The sequence below is a fragment of the Rhineura floridana genome, chromosome 3 (assembly GCF_030035675.1).
Source record: "Rhineura floridana isolate rRhiFlo1 chromosome 3, rRhiFlo1.hap2, whole genome shotgun sequence".
Taxonomy (NCBI): Eukaryota; Metazoa; Chordata; class Lepidosauria; order Squamata; family Rhineuridae; genus Rhineura; species Rhineura floridana.
Window position 1 is genome coordinate 41,383,540 of NC_084482.1, and position 25,005 is coordinate 41,408,544.

The 25,005-nt window shown below is 41.8% G+C and overlaps 1 protein-coding gene and 1 long non-coding RNA gene across 9 annotated transcripts in view; one reads left to right on the forward strand and one right to left on the reverse strand.

Moving 5' to 3' along the window:
* PECAM1 (platelet and endothelial cell adhesion molecule 1) overlaps window positions 1-7,013 on the reverse strand; it is a 73,614-nt gene extending 66,601 nt beyond the window's left edge. For 3 of the 8 annotated variants that reach the window (XM_061615529.1, XM_061615527.1, XM_061615525.1), the window contains exons 1-2: window positions 6,695-7,010; window positions 6,564-6,590 (exon numbers count right to left, since the gene is read on the reverse strand). In XM_061615529.1, coding sequence (XP_061471513.1) covers window positions 6,564-6,590; window positions 6,695-6,728 — 61 coding nt within the window. In that variant the 5' untranslated portion in view covers window positions 6,729-7,010. Of the gene's footprint in view, window positions 1-6,563; window positions 6,591-6,694 lie in introns of all 8 variants that reach the window. The other 5 variants (XM_061615530.1, XM_061615531.1, XM_061615528.1 and 2 more) reach the window with 3 other exon arrangements.
* Window positions 1-24,805, forward strand: part of LOC133379725 (uncharacterized) — a 56,524-nt gene extending 31,719 nt beyond the window's left edge. Inside the window, exons 2-3 of the long non-coding RNA XR_009761248.1 lie at window positions 3,609-3,793; window positions 24,737-24,805. This is a non-coding gene — a long non-coding RNA (uncharacterized LOC133379725). The remainder of the gene's footprint in view (window positions 1-3,608; window positions 3,794-24,736) is intronic.
* Window positions 24,806-25,005: the final 200 nt, after the last annotated feature.

Genomic DNA, 25,005 nt, shown 5'->3' on the forward strand with positions numbered 1-25,005 from the left:
ATCATCCTTGTTGCCCTCCTCTGAACCTGTTCCAGTTTGTCTGCATCCTTCTTGAAGTGCGGAGACCAGAACTGGACACAGTATTCCAGATGAGGCCTAACCAGTGTTGAATAGAGGGGAACTAATACTTCACGAGATTTGGAAACTATACTTCTGTTAATGCAGCCTAATATAGCATTTGCCTTTTTTGCAGCCACATCGCACTGTTGGCTCATATTCAGCTTGTGATCAACAACAATTCCAAGATCCTTCTCACATGTCGTATTGCTGAGCCAAGTATCCCCCATCTTATAACTGTGCATTTGGTTTCTTTTTCCTAAGTGTAGAACTTTGCATTTCTCCCTGTTGAATTTCATTCTGTTGTTTTCAGCCCAATGCTGCAGCCTATCAAGGTCCCTTTGAATTTTGTTTCTGTCTTCCACAGTATTAGCTGTGCCCCCCAATTTTGTATCATCTTAATAATATAAGAAGGCATTTTGATGGGGAGGGCTGATGTCCTGTGGACACTGCACAACACAATAAACTGCCATGCGGAACTGCCCTAAATGGGAATCATCAGCACCCTTACAACTGCGCTTCACAAATTTGGGGGGGGGGGAACCAAGAGACTTACAGCACAGTCTGTACATGTTACTGCAGAGTAAGTCTCACTATGTTCAGTGGGACTTACTTCCCTAATAAGCATTTTAGGATTGCAGCATAAAACTGATATAACAATTAGTTCATAATGTGGAGATTATCTAGTGGCTGCATCCAGTCCAGGCAGTGACAATTTTTTCTCCAATGCTGGGACCCGCCTCATAATAGCTTGCTTCCCTTACCTAGAATACCCGGTCCTTGCACAAGATCTTCTCCCTTAACCTACATAGTTAACCCAGAATTACCCTACCAGAAAGCCAGACGTGATGGAATGAAAGCTCTACTAAAATGATGCCTACTTCTAGTTTTGAATAAAATTTTGTTTTGGTTCTCAAATTTGACGAACAGTTCAAAATGTTTTTTAAAATTAAAACATTGGTTTCTTAATTTAAGATGTGCTTTTCCTGTGAAATGGAGTTTCTATAGTGTAAAGCTCTACCGAACTTTGAGATGAAGCCTCTGGCAGCAATTGGCTGAACTGTTAACATATCATCTATTCTAGGAGAGAAGTTGTCAGGAGCAGAATGTTTGCTTTTGACTTCTTTGAGTGAAGGGAAAGTTAGTTTGTCTGGGACTAAAAACTCATATAGGGCCCAAGGATGGCAAACAGTGAGGAAAATATGTATAGGCTGAGGGCTTGGAAGCTAAGGAGGAAGTGGTCTAGGAACACAAGGAAGATAAGGAGATGGTGGAGGTATGATAGTTAAAGGCAGAGTAGTTATCCTGGAGGCAGGATCATTAAAGGATGGGGCCAAAGAGAAACTGGGACTGAGGCAAAACCTCACACAAGGCCTTGGGCTCAAAAGCAGCTGGGAGGAAATGAATGGATACTGGAGATTTGGAACCTGAAGGGCTGTAAGCAGAGTGTTAAAGGGACATGGGGCTGCCAGATCCAAACCCGAGAGGGCTTCAGTAGCTTCAAGAGTTATACTGAAGGGAAATTGCCACCAGGTGCAGCTTTCCCCATTGCTGCAGCGCTATGATAGGGAAAGGCAGATTTGAATGTTATTCTAGCTGCTGCCTTACTAGATATTTCCTGCATCAAAGTTGTTGCTAGTGAATGTTACTAACATGGCATTCATCTTGTCAACATACATATGTACAATTCAAGTTACACCTAATGTTTTGTTGAAACTCTGTTCAGCTCCTATTATGTTATTGTTTAGAATTTTATTATGTACGTGTTTGATTTTACTTTTGTAAGCCGCCCTGAGTGCCCTATTATAGGGTAGAAGGGCAGGATAGAAATGTTTTAAATAAATAAATTATATATAAAGGGGGGAAGGGATAGGGCACCTACATTTTAGAGCAAATAGGGTGTGCACATGGGATGTGTGCTAAACCTCAGGCTTACCTCCTCAAAGCTTTTCCTGATTGTTGCATTTCTGACTAGACCCTGATACAAGGAGTGAACTCTGCTGGGAGAAAAGTGCTGGGGTGAGGGCAGGGAGTTTGCATGGAAGTCAGTATTGGGTGCAAGGACAAATTAGCTCCCGCTTTTCTCTAAACGTTTCTGTGTAATCTTTCTATGTAAATGAGCCTGATCTGAGTTTAAATGAAGGTGACTGCTGCTGTTGCATGTCATATGAGCCTTCATTTGAGGGGGCAAAAGGTAAACATATTGCTAATTGTTTATTCTGAAAATGTTTTCATTGCCCTTCTGCCAAAACATGGGGGGAAATCAAATATCAATACAATATTAAAACAACAAAATAAAACCTGAGAAATAGTAAACAAACAAAATAAAAAACTATTCAGCCAGCTAAGGGAATACAGTACATTTTAAAATACTGGGCAAATAAAAACTTAAGCTGACACCAAAGGAGTACACTGTCATTGGTGTCAGTCTTAATTCCAAGGGTATTCCAAAGCTGTGGCGTGACCATCAAAAAGTCCCTCTCCTTTAAAAAAAAACTCTCTCTCCTTGCATATGAATTGCTACTGTATATTTACTTAATTACTTTTCCCTTCTCATTGTTTGCAACTTTAAGAAGGTTTTATAGTCAATCTGTTATGATGAAATTGAAAGGGGACCCATTGAATGGATTGTAAAGTGCATTGGTTAGTTCTTAGGAACTGCTTTTTCATCATGTATGCTCGTATTTTAATAACTAACATTGTTCCATGGGTTTTTTTTTAATGTATGTGTGTTTTGTGATAACCTTTGGAACAATAAATAATGATAATGGCCCTATTGTAGGCAACGCCTTTCGTCAGGCCTGCGTACCATAAGCCCCAGGGCCCTCTGTGGCCTCCTCCCTGGTGATATGCAGCCCCCTGGCAGAAGTCCAAATGGTTTGTGGCACTTTTCACTCCTTTGTGGGAAATTTTGGCTATTGGCCGGCTGTGTGCCCTACTTTACAGAGTATTCCTGTCTTTGACGGGCTATCCGAAAATAGTCCTCTATTTGAAGGAGTCCTCTATTTGAGAGGCTTTCCAGCCCAAGCCCAGTTTAAGGAATCATTAGAAGGGAAAGCAGGGAGGGCCTTGAACTTGCACGTCACTGGTTAGCACCTGGACAAAGGCACACAGGTCACCTCGTCACAGTTTTCCCCACTATGGTGAGATATACTGTATTTGTATTTAAATTAAAGTAACTATTTCTAAATTTGCATCTGTATATAAAACTTATTGGGTTGTATTCAATGAAGCACAATGTAGCATTCAACGTTTAGTCAGCACAAGGATTTATCCTGCTGGGAGGAAGGGCGGGATATAAATAATAAATAAATAAATAAATGTTCTCTCCTCTCCTCTCCCCCCATATGCCCACTAATTCTATTCTGGGTTTCCCCCCAGCCCCCCAGAGCAGATTTGGGGACAGTACGGAGGGAGGACATAGGGGAAATCCCCTTGTGCTAGTGCTAATCCCTGCACTAGCACAAAAATGTAGTTGTATATTGCACATTTTATGTAAATCTGTGTCTTCTTGCCTCTTTTTCAGTGATGCATTTTCTTTTTCTTCCAAGGTTTTTTCCCCAAGGTTTAAATGACTACCTTATGTGGCTCTTCTAAGCCAGCAAAAGTGGAAGAAGGGATGAGAGAATTCCGGCATCGCTACCTGAGCATTGCACCCCTTCTCTTTGGATACATGGTGGACTTGACCATGTGGTGGAGTCATTTCCAGCCTGTTACAACCAGCCAACATGCATCAGTATGTGAATTGCTGGGAGTATTAATGTTTTTTGTGTTGCTGCTTCTGAACTCAGCAACAAGTATTAGAGGAGTGGAAAAGCGAGCAAAAAAAGATATAGGGAAACTGATATATGGCTTGGACAGATGCCAGGTGGAAAAACAGAGAAAAAATGGGAGTAGCTGAAACATGGGGTGCAGACCTGTTATGGCATGCACTGGGAAGTGCAAGAGATTGAACATTAGATTGTATACTATGGGATGGAGAGGGGAAGAGGGAGGGTTAAAAGACAGGGTGTAAACAATAGAGCATGCTATGGGGCAGAGAGAGAGAGACAGAAAGGTTAATAGAATAGGTATATTTTCAGGACCAACCCTATACCTGTGACTAATTTGTTTTAAGTGTTTTTAATACTGAATTTTAAACTGTTGTAATCCGCCCTGGGACCTGCTGGTGAAGGGTAGGTAATAAGTATAACAATAACAACAAGTTATAACTGTAACAAAATGCTTTCTGCGGTCAACACAGAAGTATGGCCCTCTTGATAGGGTTGCCATATTCCAGTCCCGCAAATCTGGGCTCCCAGCCTTGCCGCAGATCACAAGAGGGAGCTCCCAGGCACACACCCCTACTGCACAGGCCTGCGACGCCCTCCTGCAGGCTTCACTTACCTCTCCCTTGACATAAATGCTGGTCATTCTGTGGGCGCAACCCTGCCATCAACCAAGATGGTGGCCAAGGTTTCCCTAAGGGGCTGATGCCCCTGCGCATGTAGCACACACGCATGCCATCAACCAAGATGGTGACAGAGGCATCAGCCCCTTAGGGAGCCTCGGCTGCCATCTTGGTTGATGGCAGGGTTGTGCCTGCAGCGCAACCAGCATTTATGTTAAGGAAGAGATAGGCAGGTGGAACGTGCATACGTGTGTGCATGTACCAGGGCCCGGGGCAGGCTGGTGCCGGCCCTGAGCACCACCCACCTTGCCCTCCCCACACACGTCTCTTCTTTTCTCCTCCCCGGTCTCTGCAGCTCGGCGCCCACACAGAAAATGCAGGCCACCTAATGGGCTAAGTGGGCACCGGGTAGCATCGGTAGCATCCACAATATAAAACCTGTTTGTCACAACATACATAGTTTGTCACTCATTTTGCTCTAAAGTTAAGCCAACATATTTCAAGAATGTTGTTCTTGGCATTTCAGCCTGATGCCAAGGCCACACTAGATGTGACACAGCAGATCAACAAATAGGGTCTCCAGCATTTTTTAAAACTGTTAATAGCGTTGGGTGGGGGGGAGTCAAATTTGATTAATGATGCTGAGGAGGAATTAACTCTTTCCCCCTGCACTATTTTACTAGATTAAAATCACTCCTGGGCTTTTTGTTTGCTTTGCAGGGCAAAACATGCAGGTGTCCCGCATTTAGGAATGTGCTAGAATTCTGCCCAGTTTGGATTTAGTACCAAAATTTCCATTAATGTGCTTATTCACTATCATTGCAAATCAGATTTTTAAGAAGTGGTTTTTTGTGGCTATTTTTGGAAACTTTTTAAAAATCTGCATCTAAAATATTGATATTAATATAAATAAATTTATGAATATTATTATTTTATCCTTTGATTTATCATTATTTATTATTTATTAATTTTATTTATTATTTGATTTATATCCTGCTCTTCCTCCCAGTAGGAGCCCAAATTAAATTTTCTTTAATTTATTAACATTTCCTTTAAAATATAAATATTTCCTTTAAAAATTAATATTTCCTTTAAAAATATAAATATTAATATCAATATCTTTTTCCAAGGGGAGAAAAACAGATTGGTAAAAGCACCAGCTTGTGGACAAAGAGAGAACTCGAATTGATACCAGTCTATAATGTCAACGAAATGCTTTTGAACCAGCACCGGCCAACGGATCCCATCCCTACCCACAAAATACATATTTCTTTTGCCACACAGACACAGGGAAAATACCAGCAGTGTCTTTGATCTTTGTCTGGATGATGGTGTGGGGATAAAGAGTTAACCATTCTGAACTGGAAGTTCCAGTCTGAATTGTTCCCCCCTCCAATATCAACAATTTTCTAAAAGTGAGAGATCATATTCATGGATCTCCCACATCACACCTAGTTTTGCCCCAACTCAGTTAAGCTGAAGGCCCCAGAAATTCAATCCACTGTAGTCATACTCAAAGTGAAGGAACTATGTTGGTATATCCAGGGCTGGCCCTATCATTAGACAGATGCTAGGGACAGCAGTGAGGTGTTGGAGGACAAAGCTGTGAGTGCTACACAGTCTGCCCTGCACCCTTTTATTTAGCTTGCTAACCTTAGGTGTGGGTGGTCTCAGGTGTGAAGAATGCTGTTGCATCACCAATAAGAATCAGCTTCCACTATGGTAAGTTTCTGTGTGTGGAATGGAGCAGGGGCAACCATTTTGTCTCCAGCAGCAAATTATCTTGCGCTGACCTCAGGTATACAGCTAAAGTTCACCTTGAGTGAATTATTATGATTCAGACTGATAATTACATTGACCATTTTGGATTGTAATATGGAACCTCAATCAGCAGATCCCAGGTACTCAAAAACTAAGAAAGAAGCAAATAGCATTCTATGCATCTTGTTTAAACGTTCATACAACTTAACATCATTTAAAATTCTACCAGAGCTAAGGTCTTCTCTTTGTTATGTACATATGAATCTAGAATAAGTAATGTTTCTCTACGCAACCCCAATAACTCTAAAAATCTTCAGACTGCAAAAAGCATACAGTTTCAATGTTGGAAACTCACCATTGTCTTGAGCGTTCAGCTTGCAGCCTGGAAAAACAAAGGGAACAATGTCAAATTGAGAAAATGAGACTGAGGAAAAAAACCCCACATTTTTCTTTTACAAAAATTGAGATGTTCAGTCCTAAACTTACAATGCAAGAGGATCAACAGCAAAACACAATGCATCTCGTCATTGGAAAGCAGAAATTAAACTCCAGAATGAAAAAACTGTCATTAGTTGTGGTAGTTCCCTCCTTTAAGGATCTTCAGTCATACAGAACTTTCAGTTTCTTTTCCAAAAGTAAAAATCCAGCAGTGCAACTCACTGTAGAAGACAGAGTGAGCGGTTATGTTTTTGTAGGACCCTAACACACACTGGCTAGATATTGGTCAAGTAATCATTCCCATTACTGGAAACTGGAAGTGACAAACAATGAGAATCTATCTGCTGCAAACAGGCAGATTACTGCTCAGGAAGTGACTGGCCTTTTCCTGAGGGAGTCAGTGAACGCATTTGCTTTGTTCAGTTTCTTAAGGTATATTAAAAACAAGAAGTACCAGTGACATTTTTCCGGTGACTCTGTCAATTATTTTACAATTACTCTTCAACTGTTTAAAGCTAGGAATATTCTTTTTTTTCTTTTCCCCCCTCAAAGAATAGTACACTGTGATATATGTTAATTCATATTATGTATGCTTTTCTAGAGCTCATCCATACATGCTTTTTTTGAGGCCATTTGTTGCATGAAACTGGGTGAAACTTTACACAGGCAGCAAAAACCAAGGATGCTTTCACAAGTGATGCTACAAGCACACTTTTCTGTAACTTTTAAAAATTATATCATTAAGATGTGTGTGTGTGTAGGTGTGCATAATGTTAGTGGCAGCTATTTTAAAGTCAAATCCTAGAAATTAGTTGTTTGAATTCTGTGATGTATGTCTGTTCTGCTCTTGAAACTAGAGTTGGGGAGAAATTTGATCCAGTTCACATTTAAAGATGAATCTCCCTAATTTGTACTTTCTGAAACAATATGTGAACCAAAATGCAGCAATCCTTCAAGATCTGCACATCTTTGAAATTTCCAGTACAGTTCTCCAGCCAAGTAATGGGTACAAAAATGCATATGCTAGGGTAAGATATGCATAAAAATACATATATTGGTAAAAATAAGAAACAAAAATGCAGTTTTTCTGCAAAAATATGTATATTAGGCAAAAATGCATACCAAAATGTGCATATTAGGAGAAATTTGATGACTTTTCATGAGGACTTAAAAAATATTTCAGTAACTGATGTAGATATGTGGAAAATGAATTGACTGGAAAAATGAGGGATGGAGAAAAACCGAAATTAAGAGATTCACCCATCCCTACTCGAGACAAAGATGATCCTAATTGTTTATTTTTTTGCAGTAGAGCAGGAGCTCTTGCACACTAGAAAACAGCAAGTGTGTTATTTCAAAGAGCTCATTAATTCTGACCTTTATGTGTGATATATATGATATGCATACAAAAATATACAAGATCATACACAGAGACAGCAAAACACAATAGTGGATTTAAGTGTCACTTGTGAGAAAGTAGCCTAAGGGTGCTTAAGCATTGCACCCTTTCCCAGGGTGGCTGTACACCAACATTCCAATCAGCGATGGTGTTCTGTAGCCAGAAGCAGGTCTTTATCGGCAGAACATGTAGGAAGATCATACAGCTATCCATAAGCATTACTTGCTTGAGAATCCAAGCAGCGTGTGTGGAATGTTTTGTTTTAGTGTGGATTCATATTAACAGAAATTAAAACCAACATTTTGCTATGTTGTATGACTAAAAAAAGAGTTGTGTTCAACTAAGTTTTACTCAGATCAAGCCTACTGAAAATAATGAACCTAAGTTAGTCATATCTATTAACTTCAATGGGTCTGCTACTCTGAGTAGAACTAGCATTGAATACCACCCAGTGTTCATAGGGTTTCAAAAATGTTAAGCTTAGCAAGTGAAAACCCCAATACCTTTTGTTCATGAGTGTTTCCCTTGACTGTCTCCCACACCCGGCATATGGCCTGGATCTCAGGGCATGTTTGTTTTAGCTGAAGTATTTTTTTCCACATACTCTGCTAACCAAAGTCTGTGTACTATCATTCTCCAGCTACTGCACAACCATTTCCAAAGATTGAATGCAATGTTTCTAGCCGGTCTCTTCACATTCATGACATGTTTTCAAAATCTAGTCTCTTTAGTAAGACGAAATACAAAAAATGGTGGAAGTTAGAGATCAAAATATAAAGAACAAGGGCATCTGTAATGCTGTTTCTACAAAGTAGTCTGGAGCTGGAGCGTTCTCACATAAGAAATATGTATTATATTATGTGGGTCAAAGAGATAAAGTCTTCAAAATAAGGAATGTTAGATAACACTTAAAATACTATCTTTTAAAAAAAACCTTTTTATTCATTTTTTCATACAAAGTAACATTAAGTAAAACAAAACACCCTCACATTTTTGACCCCCATGTAATCCCCCTCCCATTGCAAAAACAGCATTTTATTTTACTATTTTGATAGCTCCATCACATCAGGTGAGGGACAAAATAGCACATATTGTTGAAATTTTGAATGATAATACTAGCCATAACATTTTAAAGGGTTTTGAGACTTGCTGGTTAATATCTCCTGAGGTTGTGTTTGGTATAAATGGCTCCCAATCCACCATAAAACCATGTCTTTTCTTTTTCCCTTTAGTTAATTCCAAGCAATTACTTTCCCAGCAATGCAATTTCCCACAGCTCCTTGTACCATAGGTCCAAAGGCCAACCCTCAAGGTCCTTCCTAAAACAGGCTATCATCTCGCTGCCATCAACGTAAAACCTCCTGATTTTCACCTGTAAAAAACTATTCATTCCCATATTCTTCTGTTCATAGGAATGTAGGAAACTGCCTTTTACCAAGTCACATGTCCATCTAGTTCAGTATTGTCAACACTGTTTGACAGCAGCTTTCCAGGGTTCCATGGAGGTGTCTTTCCAAATCTTTAATCAATGAATAAAACCAACAACAATGAGACAGCTGACAGATAAACCAGACAAGTGTTTTTGGAAGCTGTCTTCAGGATCCAACAACAATTCACAACAGGAGATGGATATTGTTATGAGCAACATCCCCTTTAAGGACATGGAAGGTTACCATTATTTGTAAAGTTAATAAAGCTACGATTCTTCCTTAATAGGCCCACATATCTAAAACACACTTAACTAAGCATTGATGGGCACTGGTGGCTACTAGATGCTGAACATACCTCATATGCTTGGGGCATGACTGGAAAGAAACAGTATAAAATTTTGGAAATAAGTGGCTATTTCTGTAACATGACTGAGCAATTATATTGCTTTTAACTTGGTTAGAGGTGAGAAACATAACACCTATAACAGAAAACAGCAAAATATGGCTCACATAGCTGCATGTAAACCAGGACTTAGTGTGCACACGTGTTGGGTGGAAGACTTTGGGCTTCTCTAGAAAGTGAGATTTTGGTTATATTTACATGGTCTTTCTATTACATAGAGACTACAGTTGTTTCTTTAAGACTTTTCTACTAACCTGTCTTTGCATGAGTATGTATGTATTGATTAATTTAGGATTCTTATCTTAACCACACCTCCCTTCCTTCAAAAATAAGAGACTTATCAAGCTTCTAGTGGATTATGCATGGCTCAGAATTAGGGGTTAGCAAATATGTTGATTTCAATTTCTCTCAGTTTCTTATGTTTCCAATCTTAAATTCAGTTCTTCACATTTCCACATCGTTTTGCAATTTGTCAGCATTTTAGTGTGAATTTTTATGTATTTGCCTAACATGCATTATTTTTACTAATACATGCATTTATGTGCACACCTTTCCCTAATATACATATTTTTGTACAGATTACTTTGCTGGAGAACTGCACTGCAAAATTCAGAGAAATGCAGATGGCTATGTATGTTGAAAGTGAAAAGTTCTACAACTAGGAAAAAGAAACCAAATGCTCAGTTATAATATGGGGGATACTTGGCTCAGCAACACTACATGCAAGAAGGATCTTGGAATTGTTGTTGACCACAAGCTGAATATGAGCCAACAGTATCATGTGACTGCAAAAATGGCAAATGCTATTTTAAGCTGCATTAACAGAAATATGGTTTCCAAATTGCATGAAGTATTAGTTCCCCTCTATTCAGCACTGGTTAGGCCTCATCTGGAATATTGCATCCAGTTCTGGACATCACACTTTAAGAAGGTTGCAGGCAAACTGGAACAGGTTCAGAGGAGGGCAACAAGGATGATCAGGGGACTGGAAACAAAGCCCTATGAGGAGAGACTGAAAGAACTGGGCATGTTTAGCCTCGAAAAGAGAAGACTGAGGAGAGATATGATAGCACTCTTCAAGTACATCAAAGGTTGTCACACAGAGGAAGCCAGGATCCCTTCTTGATCATCCCAGAGTGCAGGATGCTGAATAATGGGCTCAAATTACAGGAAGCCAGATTTCGACTGGACATCAGGAAAAACTTCCTAACTGTTAGAGCAGTGCGACAATGGAATCAATGATGTAGGGAGGTGATGGGCTCTCCAACGCTGGAGGCGTTCAACAGGCAGCTGGACGGTCGGGTATATTTTAATTTGGATTCCTGCATTGAGCAGGGGGTTGAACACAATGGCCTTATGGGCCCCTTCCAACTCTACCATTCTATGATTCTTTGTTTTGATTCGTGTATTGTTTTGGAAAGTGTGAACTGGGTAGGTTCGCCTTTAAATGCAAACCAAATTAAAGATTTTTAAGTAGCAGCAGCAGACAGCATGGTGGAGCTGTGCTGCTCACTTGACTTCTTTTGGGCTGAGTTACTGCAACATACTCAGATGGAGAGGAGGAGAGGCACAACGCCAGCAATGTTGGCACAGTGCAAACGCACTAGTGGAACCATTCAAGTGCTCCTGACACTGCCGCACCAAATCCCCACCACACCATAGGTAGCTGTTTGTAAGCCAGCAAACCATGACTTCAGATTGTGGTTTGTTGTCTTTAAACAAACCATAGTTAAGTCACTGGGCAGACTTCACACGTAATGCTAAGCCATTATGTGCAAACCATATAATATATACAGATCACACAATTCACCTTTCCTGGTGCAGAATGTTGATTACTTGAGTATGTTTCGAGTGAGGGGCAATTGTAGACAAAAGTAATTCTGATGTGCCATTCAGTGCCTAGAATTACTTCTGCACCAGAACCCTGTGGTGTTGGGTTGCTTATTGGTTCGATCTATTTCATGCCCAGCACTTAGGTTAGGATAAAAATCCAAATGCCTAAATGCATACAGCCAGAGCTTGGATGATTACTTTTAAAAAGTAATAAATTACAGTTACATGGCCCAAAAAGTAGTAATTACCGTTACAATTGCAATTGCTCTGAAAGTAACTGGTTACTTTTATTCAAAAGTAATCACTACAATTACATTTTAGTTACTTTTTTGTAAAAATTGCCTACAAGGTGCTGGCCTTGGCTGCTGCACATCTAAGTAGCCTAAAACAACATTAAAAATAAGCACGCACACACACAGAGGGTAGTAGAATTTTTTTTTATCTGTAAGATTAACAGAATGGCATAACAGAATCTCACATCCTCCCACCCCACCCCCAGCAATGATGATACTCCAACACACACATAATTCACTTGAAATCAAATTTTATGCTTGAAATGCTGCCTTTACAATACATTTCTGTTATGTCTCAAAAGAACAGGATGCTCAAAGAGCAAGTCAGACAAGGAATGTCTTTTTACAGATTAGGTTACCACCAGTACTGAACAGGCGTTCTACTGTGGTGTTTGAAGGCATGCCTGTGTTGTGCTGCAAAAAACAGCACAGCATTAAACACTTTCAGCTAAAACACATTTCGATCAATATGGCAATCCCCTATCATCAAAGAAAAATGCAAACTTTAGTACTTTACTAGTTGCCTTTGTAATTTTTTTTGTCAACAGTATAACTTACAGGTAACTTAATCCTGTACATACCAGGAAGTAAGTCCCATTGGACTCATTGGGTAGACATGTATGTACAACTGGACTGTCAGAAGCAGAACTTAAGAGACATAACGTAAGTCAACAGAAAATGCACATATCAAAAGTAATCCACCAACATAAAAGTTATCCCTTCTCCTGCAATTAAAAATGTACTCTTGCCCAGCAGCATATAGTGAAACTATGGAATTTACTACCACAGGAAGCAGTGATGGGCACCAACTTGGATGGCTTTAAAAGAGGATTAGACAAATTCATGGAGGATAAAGCTATTGGCAGCACCTAGCAATGATGGCTATGTTCTACTTCCACTGTCAGAGACAGTATGCTTCTGAATATCAGTTGCTGGGAATACAAGTGAGGAGAGTGCTGCTTGTGCACTCGGGTCCTGCTTGTGGGCTTCCCTTCAGGGCATCTGATTGGCCGCTGTGAGAACAGGATGCTAGGCTAGATAGGCCACTGGTTGGATCCAGCAGGTTCTTCTTATGTTCTTGTATGTATTGCAACAAACAATGAAGGTACTTGTGGGGATAGCCACTGTGGTGCCCTCCAGATGTTGTAGGACTACAATCTCCATCATCCCTGATAATTGGTTATGTTGTTACGATGCTGAAGTTGGTTCCAAGAATAACAAATTTATTCAGTCAAAATTATCAGGCTTCTGAAATGCTCATAAATGCATAATGATGTCATAAAATCATAAAAAATAAGTAACTGAGAGTGCCCACCCCACAATCTGCTCTGGGCCAGGACAAATCATACACCCAAGGAAAGGGGAGGATATCTTCTACAAGATGCCAATGCTTCCCACCTGGCTCAGAGTTTCTGTTGGATTCAGGGCATGTATAAGGGCATCTATGCATAACCAAAGAGACAAAAAGCAAAGCAAAGAATAAATATCTGGGGGTGTTGACCACAAAATCTTCTGTGGGCCAAGACAAATCAGACACCCCAGAAAATGATAGGGTGTCTTCTATGCTATGCCAGTGCTTATGGCCAGTGCTTATGATCTAAGTGGATTTTTAAAAATATTGTATTGGTCTTCCCTGTTACTTACTTTGTTATAGCTCAATTATTATTTTTAAAAGCCATTGATGTTGGTGACAGAAGGACTTGTGGCAGGGTCAACAAACAATGATTTCTTTAAGAAGATGTAATTTCATAGATGACACACTAAAGTATGCATGAATGGCATCTCATAGAACACACTCTCCCAGATGCATGGAAGTATGGTATGTGGTGCCCCAAATAATCTTTTAGGATGGGCACTCCAGTTTCTTCTTTTCCTTCCTCTACATATTCGCTATTTTTCTAATACATATATGCCCTTGTCTGTACCATACATACAAAAGAAGCTCTGAACAGGGTGGGAACCCTCTCCTGCATGAATGGGTGTATGACTTGTAGTGCCCAAAGCATGTTTTGGTGTGGGAACCCACAGTTCCTTATATACGTTCTACATTGCTTGTTGTGCATAGATGCACATAACCGTTTCATGTGTCCACAAGAAAATCCGTTCCAGGCAGGATGCAGTGGCATCTTGTTGAGGACACTCTCCCCTTTGCTCAGGTGAATGATGTTTCATGGCCCACAGCAGATTTTGGAGTGGTCACCCCAAATTACATATTTTTCTCTACTTACTCTTCATTTTAGTTCTGCCCAGATGAACTTATGAGTGCCCTGCACTCAGCAGAAACTATAGGCCAGGTGAGAAGTACTGGCATCTTGTAGAGGCCACCCTCCCCCTTCCTGGGATGTATGATTTGTCCTGGCAGCAGGGGTGTAGTTGTCCAGGGGCTCAGGGAGTCTTAGACCCCTTAGGTTTTTGGGACCAGGGTCCCTATATCTCCAGCATCATACGAGCTAATCGGCATGAAAGGAGAGTGTGTTAGCCACTGGGAAGAGTCTTCTAATATGCTTCCTTGTCCCTTCCTGCTGATTGGAGCCAATCAGAGTGAAAAGAGGTGAGTCACCCATTGAGAAGACTCTTTTCAGTAGCTAATACTCTCCCCTTTCATACTGATTGTCTCCTAGGGACATCAGTTGTTGTGGGAGAAGGCATTAACAAGGACCTCATTCTCAACCCAGGAGCAAAATAAGGGGGGAGGGGGGTCTGGCTGTGGCTGAGACTATCATGAAGGGACCCTGCACTTCTGAATTTGCCATTACACTACTGCCTGGAACAGTGCAGATTTTGGGGTGGGCACCCCTAGTTTCTTATTGTTTTCTGCATATTTATGTCGCTTGGGTGTGCATAGATGCCCTTATCCCTGCCCTGCACCCAGCAAAAGCTCCGGGCCAGATGGGACGCACTGCCATCTCGTTGAGGACGCCCTCCCCTTCCCTGGGGTGTATGAGTTGTCCTGGCTCAGAACAGATTGTGGGATGGACACACCCAGTTACTTATTTTTTATGATTTTATGACATCATTATTCATTTATGAGCGTTTCAGAATCCTGATAATTTTGATTTGTTGTTATTTTTGACAGGGAGAGTCCCCAGATCACAGCAATATATGATATGGGGTATCCCAATATATATTTTGGGGTTCAGAGACATGTTAACTTTCCTATGGAGTTCCTGTAGCTGTGAACTTTTCTTTCTTTAGTGTTTTTAACTTTCAAGCAAATAAGGAACTGGGAACTAGGAACCAACTTCAGCGTTGTTATGTTATCTGAGACTGATGGGAGTTGTAGTCCAACAACATCTAGAGGGGACTATGTTGAAGACCCAATTAGATTAACACAACTCCCTTCCCACCTACCCATCTGTTTCAAACACATCCAGAAAAGTATGTCTCTTAAATTCTATGTCTGACAGTGCGTTCCTTTCAGAGGTAAAAATTAATCTGCAATCCTATATACTTACCCATTTAACTCAATGAGGCTTAATTTGTAGTAGACATATATGTGACTGGACTCCACCAGAATACATTTCAGCATTTCAAGGGCTATACTTTATTAGTGCTGTACCAACTACAGCTACCAACTGCCACTTATGTACATATATTGTCTCAGCCTAAGCTACCTCACAGGGTTGTTGCAAAGATAAACGGGGGGGAGGGAATGGCAATGGTCATGGCATTCACAAATCAAAATAAATCTGGGGAGAGGGGCACACACAAGTAATAAGATGTCTGACAGATAGAATGTTAACAGGTGAAGTGTTCCCCATAATTGTATTTTCATACAAAAAAGGCTTACTCCATTTAATTTCTACCTGCCCCACAGCTGTCCATAAGAGCCTGATCTCCTGCAATGCCACCCCTAAACCACGCAAAGAACTCAATTAAAAAAACCAACAACCACAGAATTTGGGGGATTTTTTTTTTTTAAAAAGAACATCTGTAACAGTATGAAATACATTTTCAGGCAAAAGGAAGTTATGAGACAGTAGACATAAAACCCACACACAAGACCTTGACAAAGAGCGACAAAAATACTCTGAGCATGAGCATTTTCACATTTTAAATTTTTACTCATAATTGTTTTTGCTTATTTATTGCCTTGGGCTAGTCCCTAACTCTCAGCCCAACCTACCTCACAGGGCTGTTGTGAAGATACAGAAGGCAGAATTAAATTGTGAAAAAAGGAAACTAAGGCTGCAATCCAATACATGTCTACTCAGAAGTAAGCTTTATTGGGTTCAATGGGACTTTCTCCCAGGTACACTATACACACTTGCCTGGGAGTAAGTCCCATTAAACAAGTACTGGATTGCAGGTTAGTCCTTGTATTACATGCATCAAATTTTACTTGCCTTAACCAGATTGATACATCTTTGTACTATAAAGGGTCATATTTTTCTCCCCCACCCCCAGATTGGTACAGCTACAACCAGATCTTATCTTGCCTAATTATATCCTGTACCCAATTTGATTTACATGGGAGTAAGCTCCATTAAACATAAAGAGACTTACTTCTTCTTTTTTTTTTACAATAATTTTTATTCAAATTTTCATAAAACATAGAAAACAAAATCATAAAACATTCAAAGACAAAAAACAAAACAAAACAAAAATGATTAAACAAAAAAATAAAATGTTGACTTCCCATTTGTCGCAGATCAAATCAGTTGTAGGTCTACAATATATAACAATCCTGTCTCTTAAATTATATTATAAAATCACTTTCCTCCCGTAGTTATCTTAATTAATCATCAAATCTCATAAACATTACTTTATTCTTTCCACAAAAAGTCAAAGAGAGGTTTCAATTCTTTAAGAAATATATCTATCAATTTTTCTCCAAATAAACATGTCGATTAATCCATCTCGTTAATAATTATAATAATCTTATTGTCATAACCATAGTCCAAATAAACATATCGATTAATCCATCTCATCAAAATCTGTTAGGTCCAATAATTTCAATAGCCATTATTCCATTATCCCTATTAATTCCATCTTCCATCTTCAATAGTCCTGTTAAGTCCAGTAATTTCAGTGTCCAATCTTCCATTATCAGTATTCCGTAATAATCTTGCTGTCATAGCCATAGTCATATAATAAGAGTCTGATGGGAATTTCCTCTCTCCCAAATATTTTCTTGCCATCAATTCTGAATAAGTTGCTGAAATATTGTTGTAAAGTCATATCTCTGTTCTTCTTTTTTACAAAATGCACTGGTTCATCTCTTGAGAGTTTTTCCATTGTCACATGGCTGCTGTTAGTTCCATAGATTTTCTCTATATCAAGCTCCATCACGTCATTCCAGTCCAGAAGATTATCCAAGCCATTGATAACTTTATCTCTAATATCTTCATTAATTTCTTCAGAGATAACGTTAAATTCCAAACAGTAGATTTTATTTCTAATATCCATAAACTCCAGATCTTTTTCCAATTCCACATTTGTTCCAATCTCCAGGGCTTGTATCTTCCCTTTATTTTTTCTTTTCTCATCTCTGATCTCATTCTCCTCTCTCACAGGATCCCCTATTTCTTTAAGCTCCTGCGTCATTTTGCTCAGTTCAATTTTCAGCTTCTTACTGCCCTGTCGCAGGGTTTGTTTCGTTATCTCAATCTCATCCATTATTTTCTGAAACATAATTACTTCCAGATTCTCAGCCACTTTCTTGATTGCCATTTTTTAAAACCACGAAAACAAAGCAAAACAAAAATAAAGAAGAACCACTTCTTATTTCAGCAACAACATTTTTAATAAGTGCCTGGCAAGTGCCTGTTTGAAACTCTTTGCATTTGCCATGGGAAGATTTGCACAAAAGAGCTTCCAGGGAATATCTCCCTCACAAGACGAAGATGCATCCTACTTGTTAGGAAGAACTGGAAGCAACAGCTCTTTAGGACCCTGGCTGCTTGCTACTGCAACTTCTGCCTGACCCTCGCTCACCCTGGCTTTTGGCTCAAGTCTAGAAAGAGATGAGAGGTGGGGAGAGAGGCAGAAGCCACCTTGAGCTTTGAGCAACACACACGTTGTTGTCTCTCACCTCCACAGCCAGTTGTTCATGTCCATTTTTCTGCTGCCTCCTTGCCCTCCAGCTCTTTTCGCCCTTCACTCCTGTCCATTTTTATACAATTGTTTTCTCCACCCCGTCTCACTCTCCACCTCCTTCCTCATCGCCTCCTAAGCACCCATAGAGCACGAGGGAAGAGCGATGCTGCACAGAAGCTCAATTTGAAGCACATGATTTTTATCCACAAATCAGAGGAGCAGAAGACTTCCCCTGCTCCCTGCCCCCCACAAGTAACGCCCCAAAGTAACTCTGGAAATGTTACAGTTACAGCTCAAAAGTAATGAAGTTACTACTCGTTCTATTACCAGCAAAATGTAATGAAGTTACCCACTCATTACTCAAAAAAGTAATAAATTACAAGTAACTCATTATTTGTAACAAGTTTCTTCCAGGCTCTGCATACAGCTCACTAAATCCAGAAGACACCAAGATATCCATCCAACTCACCCTGCAAAACAAGCAAAAAAACCCCCCACTGCATATTGGTTTGAGGGAAGGAAGGTGGCTAACAAACTCTGGAGAAAGAGAGAAGCATGGGTTGTAAACCCCAAATGTCCTTCATTAACACTTTAAAAATCAATATAGTCTAGTCTGAAGCTGCAATGTACATTTAGTCAGGGCCGGATTATCCATTAGGCTTAGTAGGCTGAAGCCTAGGGGCCCGGAGCTCTTGGGGGTCTGTGGGGCACTGGCCCAAGGGCCCCTGGAGCTACAGGGGGCCCTCCGCTCTCCTTCCGTAATCCACAGAAGCATCTGTGGACTGCCATACCCTGCTATCCCCCCGCTTTACCTACCTTTCCATTGTTTTTTGCAGTGTGCAGATTTGCCATCAATAAAGATGGTGGCTGAGGTTTCCTTGAGGGGCTGAAGCCTCTGCTGCCATCTTGGCTGATGGCACACATGCGTGCTACACGCGCTCGTTGCTGCCATCAACAAAGATGGCGGCAGAGGCTTCAGCTCCTTAGGGAAACCTCGGCCGCCATCTTGATTGATGGCAAACCTGCGTGCGCCGCAAAAACCAACGGAAAGGTAGGTGAAGCGTGGGGATAGGGGGGCCCAAACACCAATCAGCCTAGGGGACCTCCTCAGCTTAATCCGGCCCTGCATTTAGTGCTTGGCAGTATAAATCAAGGAAATCTCTCAAGGCTTGGCCTTTGTTCTGATAGCTTTCCGTATTTACATAAAGCCTCCTTTGTTTCTCTTGTGCTTAGTGGGAAGTGTTCTTCCCAAGCCTGTAAATTCAGGTGTAATCTGTGATAGAGTCTCTCTGTTACATATGTTCTGTGGCAGTTTGCAACAGGAAGCAGGAAGGAAATATTCTGGGTAACAAGGTCTAGCAAAGTACTCTACTCACTATTTTACAATAAAAAACAACACAGTAGCCATAGCAATAAATGACCAGGAAGTAACTTTTGCGGGCTTGTTAGCATGATGTTTGTTCCTTATCCTGATTTTCTTTAAATATAGTTAACACACAGCTTTGAAACATTGGCCATCTGCCATTCTACCTCTACAGAGTGAGGCAGAAGGAGCCAGCACAGACTACCCCTGGGACAATGGGAGTGGAGAGAGCCAGTATGGTGTTGTGGTTAGAGCAGAGGTAACCAATGTGGTGCTTTCCAAATGTTGCACTCCAACTCCATCATTTTGCACAGGCAGTACAGACAATAGTCCATTGTAGTCCAACAACATATAGAAGGCACCACATTGGCTGCCATCTAGGTTAGAGGGTTGAAGAAGAGTGTCCAAATTTCTACCTAGTCCTGAAATTCACTGGGTGATCTTAGGTCTCTCAGCTTAACTTACCTCACAGGGTTGTTGTGAGAATAAAATGGGGAAAGTAGTATGTGCTATGTATACCAACTTTACTTCCTTGGAGGAAAGGTGGGGTATAAATGTCATAAATAAAATGTCAACTCTGCATGTACTACTGAATTATTTTTTAATAGCTAAGATAAGAAAAAAAACTAAACTTTAATCATTTCTACTATATTTCTATTAACAAATATTAAATAGTGCAGTACATGTGGATTTTAATCTGTAAAATTTCCACTAATCTTTTTAAAATCCAGGCAAAAATGAGTCGGAAACCTGGAATGGATCTTATTGTTGCAGGCACCAGAAAGGCAGATAAATATTCAGGCAGAGCAAAATTATATCTTGCAAATATGACCCTTAATTCAGGTATGGAGAATGCGAATTAGAAGAAGGCTAGGACTGGGGAGGGCAGCTGTGAGAAAACTAGAAAAGGTCATCAGATGCAAAGATGTATCACTGAACACCAAAGTCAGGATCATTCAGACCAGGGTATCCCCGATCTCTATCTATGGATGTGAAAGTTGAACAGTGAAAAAAACGGATAAGAGAAAAATCAACTCATTTGAAATGTGGTGCTGGAGGAGAGTTTGCGGATACCATGGACCGTGAAAAAGACAAATAATTGGGTGATAGAACAAATTAAACCAGAACTGTCACTATAATAATAAGAATAATAATAATTTTAATTTATAAGTCGCCTATCTGGCCAATGGCCACTCTAGGCGACGTACAACTCAATTAGAATACATCATAATAAATACAGTACAACAATAAAACAGTAAAACAGTGACAGTTCAGAGTAGCAGGCAATTAGTCAAAAAGATTAACCCTCCCCGGAAGTCCCGAAGGCCTGTCTGAAAAGCCAGGTCTTCAAGGCCTGGCGGAATACATTCAGGGAAGGGGCATGCCGAAGATCATATGGGAGGGAGTTCCAGAGAGTGGGGGCCGCCACTGAAAATGCCCTCTCTCTAGTCCCTACCAGCCTAGCTGTTTTAGTTGGTGGGACTGAGAGAAGGCCCTGTGTGGCTGATCTTGTTGGGCGGCATAATTGGTGGCGTTGGAGGCGCTCCATCAGATAAACTGGGCCGAGACCATGTAGGGCTTTAAAGGTTAATACCAACACCTTGAATTGGGCCCGGAAAACAACTGGGAGCCAGTGCAGATCGAACAGCACTGGGGTGATGTGCTCCCGGCGGCCACAGTTTGTAAGTAGTCGAGCCGCCGCATTTTGTATCAGTTGTAGTTTCCGGACCATTTTCAAGGGTAGCCCCACGTAGAGCGCATTACAGTAGTCCAAACGAGAGGTGACCAGGGCATGTACCACCAATGGGAGCTGATGAACAGGGAGGTAGGGTTGCAGACTACGTATGAGGTGTAATTGATACCAAGCTGCCCAGCTCACTGCCGAAATCTGAGCCTCCATGGACAGCTTGGAATCAAGGACAACCCCTAGGCTGCGGACTTGGTCCTTTAGGGGCAGTTTCACCCCATCGAACATCAAGTCAATATCTCCCAACCTTCCCTTGTCCCCCACGAGTAGCACCTCGGTCTTATCAGGATTCAGCTTCAACCTGTTCCTTCCCATCCATCCACTCACGGATTCCAGGCACTTGGACAAGGTCTCCACAGCCAACTCTGGTGAGGATTTAAACGAGAGATAGAACTGAGTGTCATCTGCATACTGGTGACACTGCAGCCCAAATCTCCTAATGATAGTCCCCAGCGGCTTCATATAGATATTAAATAGCATGGGAGAGAGGATAGAGCCCTGTGGCACACCACAATTGAGAGGCCAAGGGTCTGAAACCTCCTCCCCCAATGCTACTTGTTGATGCCTATCGGAGAGAAAGGAGCGGAACCACTGCAGTACAGTGCCTCCTATTCCCAGTCCCTCCAGGCGATGTAAAAGGATACTGTGGTCGACAGTATCAAAAGCCGCTGAGAGATCGAGGAGGACAAGAAAGGTGAATTCTCCCCTATCTAATGCCCTCCTCATATCATCCACCAGAGCGACCAAGGCTGTTTCAGTTCCATGTCCAGTCCTGAAACCCGATTGGTATGGATCCAAATAATCCGTTTCATCCAAGTGTGCCGACAGCTGATTAGCCACCACTCGCTCAATGACCTTGCCTAGAAATGGTAAATTTGAAATAGGGCGAAAGTTATTCAAAACTTGGGGATCCAAGGAGGGCTTCTTTAAGATGGGCTCCACGACTGCCTCCTTGAGGGCTAATGGCATTACACCCTCCTCTAGGGATGCATTAACCACCGCCTTAATCCCCTCGCCCAATTTCTCTTTGCAGCTCACAAGGAGCCACGACGGGCAAGGATCATTTAGACCTGTGGTAGGCTTTACAGTTGAGAGCACCTTGTCCACATCCTCAGAAGGGAGAGGCCAAAACAGATCCCATTTAACCGGCTTGCAACTGGCCAACTCTGGTTCATCCACTGTATCCACGGCGTACGGGATCAAGTTCCGTTAGTGTTTGATTTTATCAGCAAAGTGCTTTGCTAATTTGTCACAGGAGGCCTTTGACTGTTCCAAGGGTTCCTGAGCAACTAGACCGACCAGGCTTCGGACCACTTGGAACAACCTCCTGGGACAGCACTCTGCGGACGCAATGGAGGCAGCAAAGAACTTTTTCTTTTCTGCCTTCACTGCCACTTGATAGGTAGCTAGAAGCTAAAATGATGAAACGGAGGTTATCATACTTTGGACACATCATGAGAAGACATGATTCACTAGAAAAGACAATAATGCTGGAAAAAACAGAAGGGAGTAGAAAAAGAGGAAGGCCAAAGAAGAGATGGATTGATTCCATAAAGGAAGCCACAGACCTGAACTGACAAGATCTGAACAGGGTGGTTCATGACAGATGCTCTTGGAGGTCACTGATTCATAAGGTCGCCATAAATCGTAATCAACTTGAAGGCACATAACAACAAGAAGTGTAAGAATGAGAAATATTTACCCTTCTTTCTCACTCACACACTGAGGGATGCCAGTCTGCTAACCTGCTGTGCAAAATAGTCACATATGAAGCAGCTGGCTGGCAGCCAGAATGAGATCCAGTGGGGAGGGGGTGCTGTTGAGAGGGGCCCTTGGTGCCCCAGCCCAAGGCTAGAGATTGTGGGCACTTCCACACGCCACTTTATTGTGGTTGCTTGGTGATGGTCACACATGTAAGTTTTGCACAGCCTCAATATGACATGTCTTCATCAAAATGCTGTCTAGTAGTATCCCCCCATTTTAACTGGATTTACTGTTTCTACAGAAAAATAAGTAAAACAAAAATCCACACATGTGGAAATGGTAAATCCAGATTAAATGGGTGGGTGGGTGGATATTGGATGGGATTTTGATGAGGACAAAGTTGAGTGGATGCTGGAAAAAACTTGTGTTAATGCGCAACACTGGGTCTGCAATAAGCTGCCATTGGAAGCACTGCATGAAGAGGAGAGTGCCCAGAGTTCTGATTTTGTCCTGTTCAGGAATCCCACCATAGTGCAAACCAGCTTCTGAGACTCTTGTACAGGATCACTTGCCTCCAGAATCACCATTTGAAGATACTGCTGTTTCAAGGGGCCAGAGCTGTGAGAGCGCAAAGGTGAAGAAGAGTTATATAACTTCAAGCATCCCTTTTTTTTACCTGTGTTATTCCTAGGCTAGCAAAGTACCGTATATTCCGGCGTATAAGACGACTGGGCGTATAAGACGACCCCCAACTTTTGAGAAGATTTTCCTGGGTTAAAAAGTCATCTTATACGACGGAATATACGGTACTAATACACTACTGGATCACAACCTGATTTAAAGGAAGCGTGCGCGCGCGCGTGTTGTGAAGGTCTGAGAGGGAACGCGCCTTGTCAGATGGAGTGGAAGAAATCTGCCAGCTTAAGGAGGGCACAGCACCCGTGCTGTCTCAGAGGGAGAGGGCCTTCTCCGCGCTCATCCCTCTCCTCCCGCCTCCTTGCCTCAGGCCGGCGGGTGCGCACTTGCGCTGGGCTCGTCCTTGTCAAAATAGGGAGGCGATAGACGCGGGAGCGTGCGCGCTTGCCTTGCCTGAGCGAGCCCTTCTCTACAAGCTTGCCGGACCTGGGGAGGACAGCGAACGACTCCCCCCCCGAGGAGACAGAGGTGCGCTCCCTACGGCACCCCGCCCTGCTGTCGGGGGCTGCAGCTACCTGTGAGTCTTAGTATTGGGGGCGATAGTATTGGGGGCGCTTGGTAGCAACAGGCTTGCCTTCGCGTGAGGTGGGGTGACTGTCACCCCCCAGCTCGAGGCCAGCACCCAGCCAGCCGGCTTGCTTTCATACGGTCGCCACATACGGCGGGGATGCGTCCGCGGCTGTTTTTGAGCTCCCCCCACCATATGCGGCGACCGCAGATTCTCCAGTCTGGCTCAGAAGTTTCAGCACCCGCCCTATAAGATGACACCCGGCGTATAAGATGACCCCTGACTTTTGAGAAGATTTTCCTGGGTTAAAAAGTTGTCTTATACACCGGAATATACGGTAACTTAGCTGCAGGTGTTTCTGTTCTGTAAACTGTTTTGTGCCTGTAATAAAGAATAACAGAGGAAACACTCTGCCTAGTAACTCCAGGTGGTTCACTACAACAGATGTAAGAAGGCAGCAATTTCCGTTCCAAGCTGCTATTCATCACACTCACTGCTGTTTCTGTTCTGCTACAGTTCAGTTTGCACCAGATCATACATTATTTGTCTCTGTTTGCTATTTAACATACATTGCATAACTTATGTAATTAGCATTCATTTCAATGTAAAGCAAAAATAAAAACAATGTAAAAAAGTCATTAATTATGTATCATTTATGTCATGCCCCCTTCGGAGGAATCCTCAGAGGGGGAAGAGGAGGACAACTCAGGAGTAACAGCAGCAGACCCAGAGGGAAGAACAGACAAAACTCCTGAGGACGCAGCACCAGATCTCCCTCAGCTGGAGAGTGTCCAAGACACAGCTGAAGCACTTCAGCCAGATCCAGACAGTGAACAAGAGACTCCCCTCCCACCTGCAGAGTGAAGATGACAGAGAGTCATGCAACAGCGAAGCTGGCCTGGCCGTTTAAGACAAGCAAGCTCTTAGAAACCAGGAGGCTGATT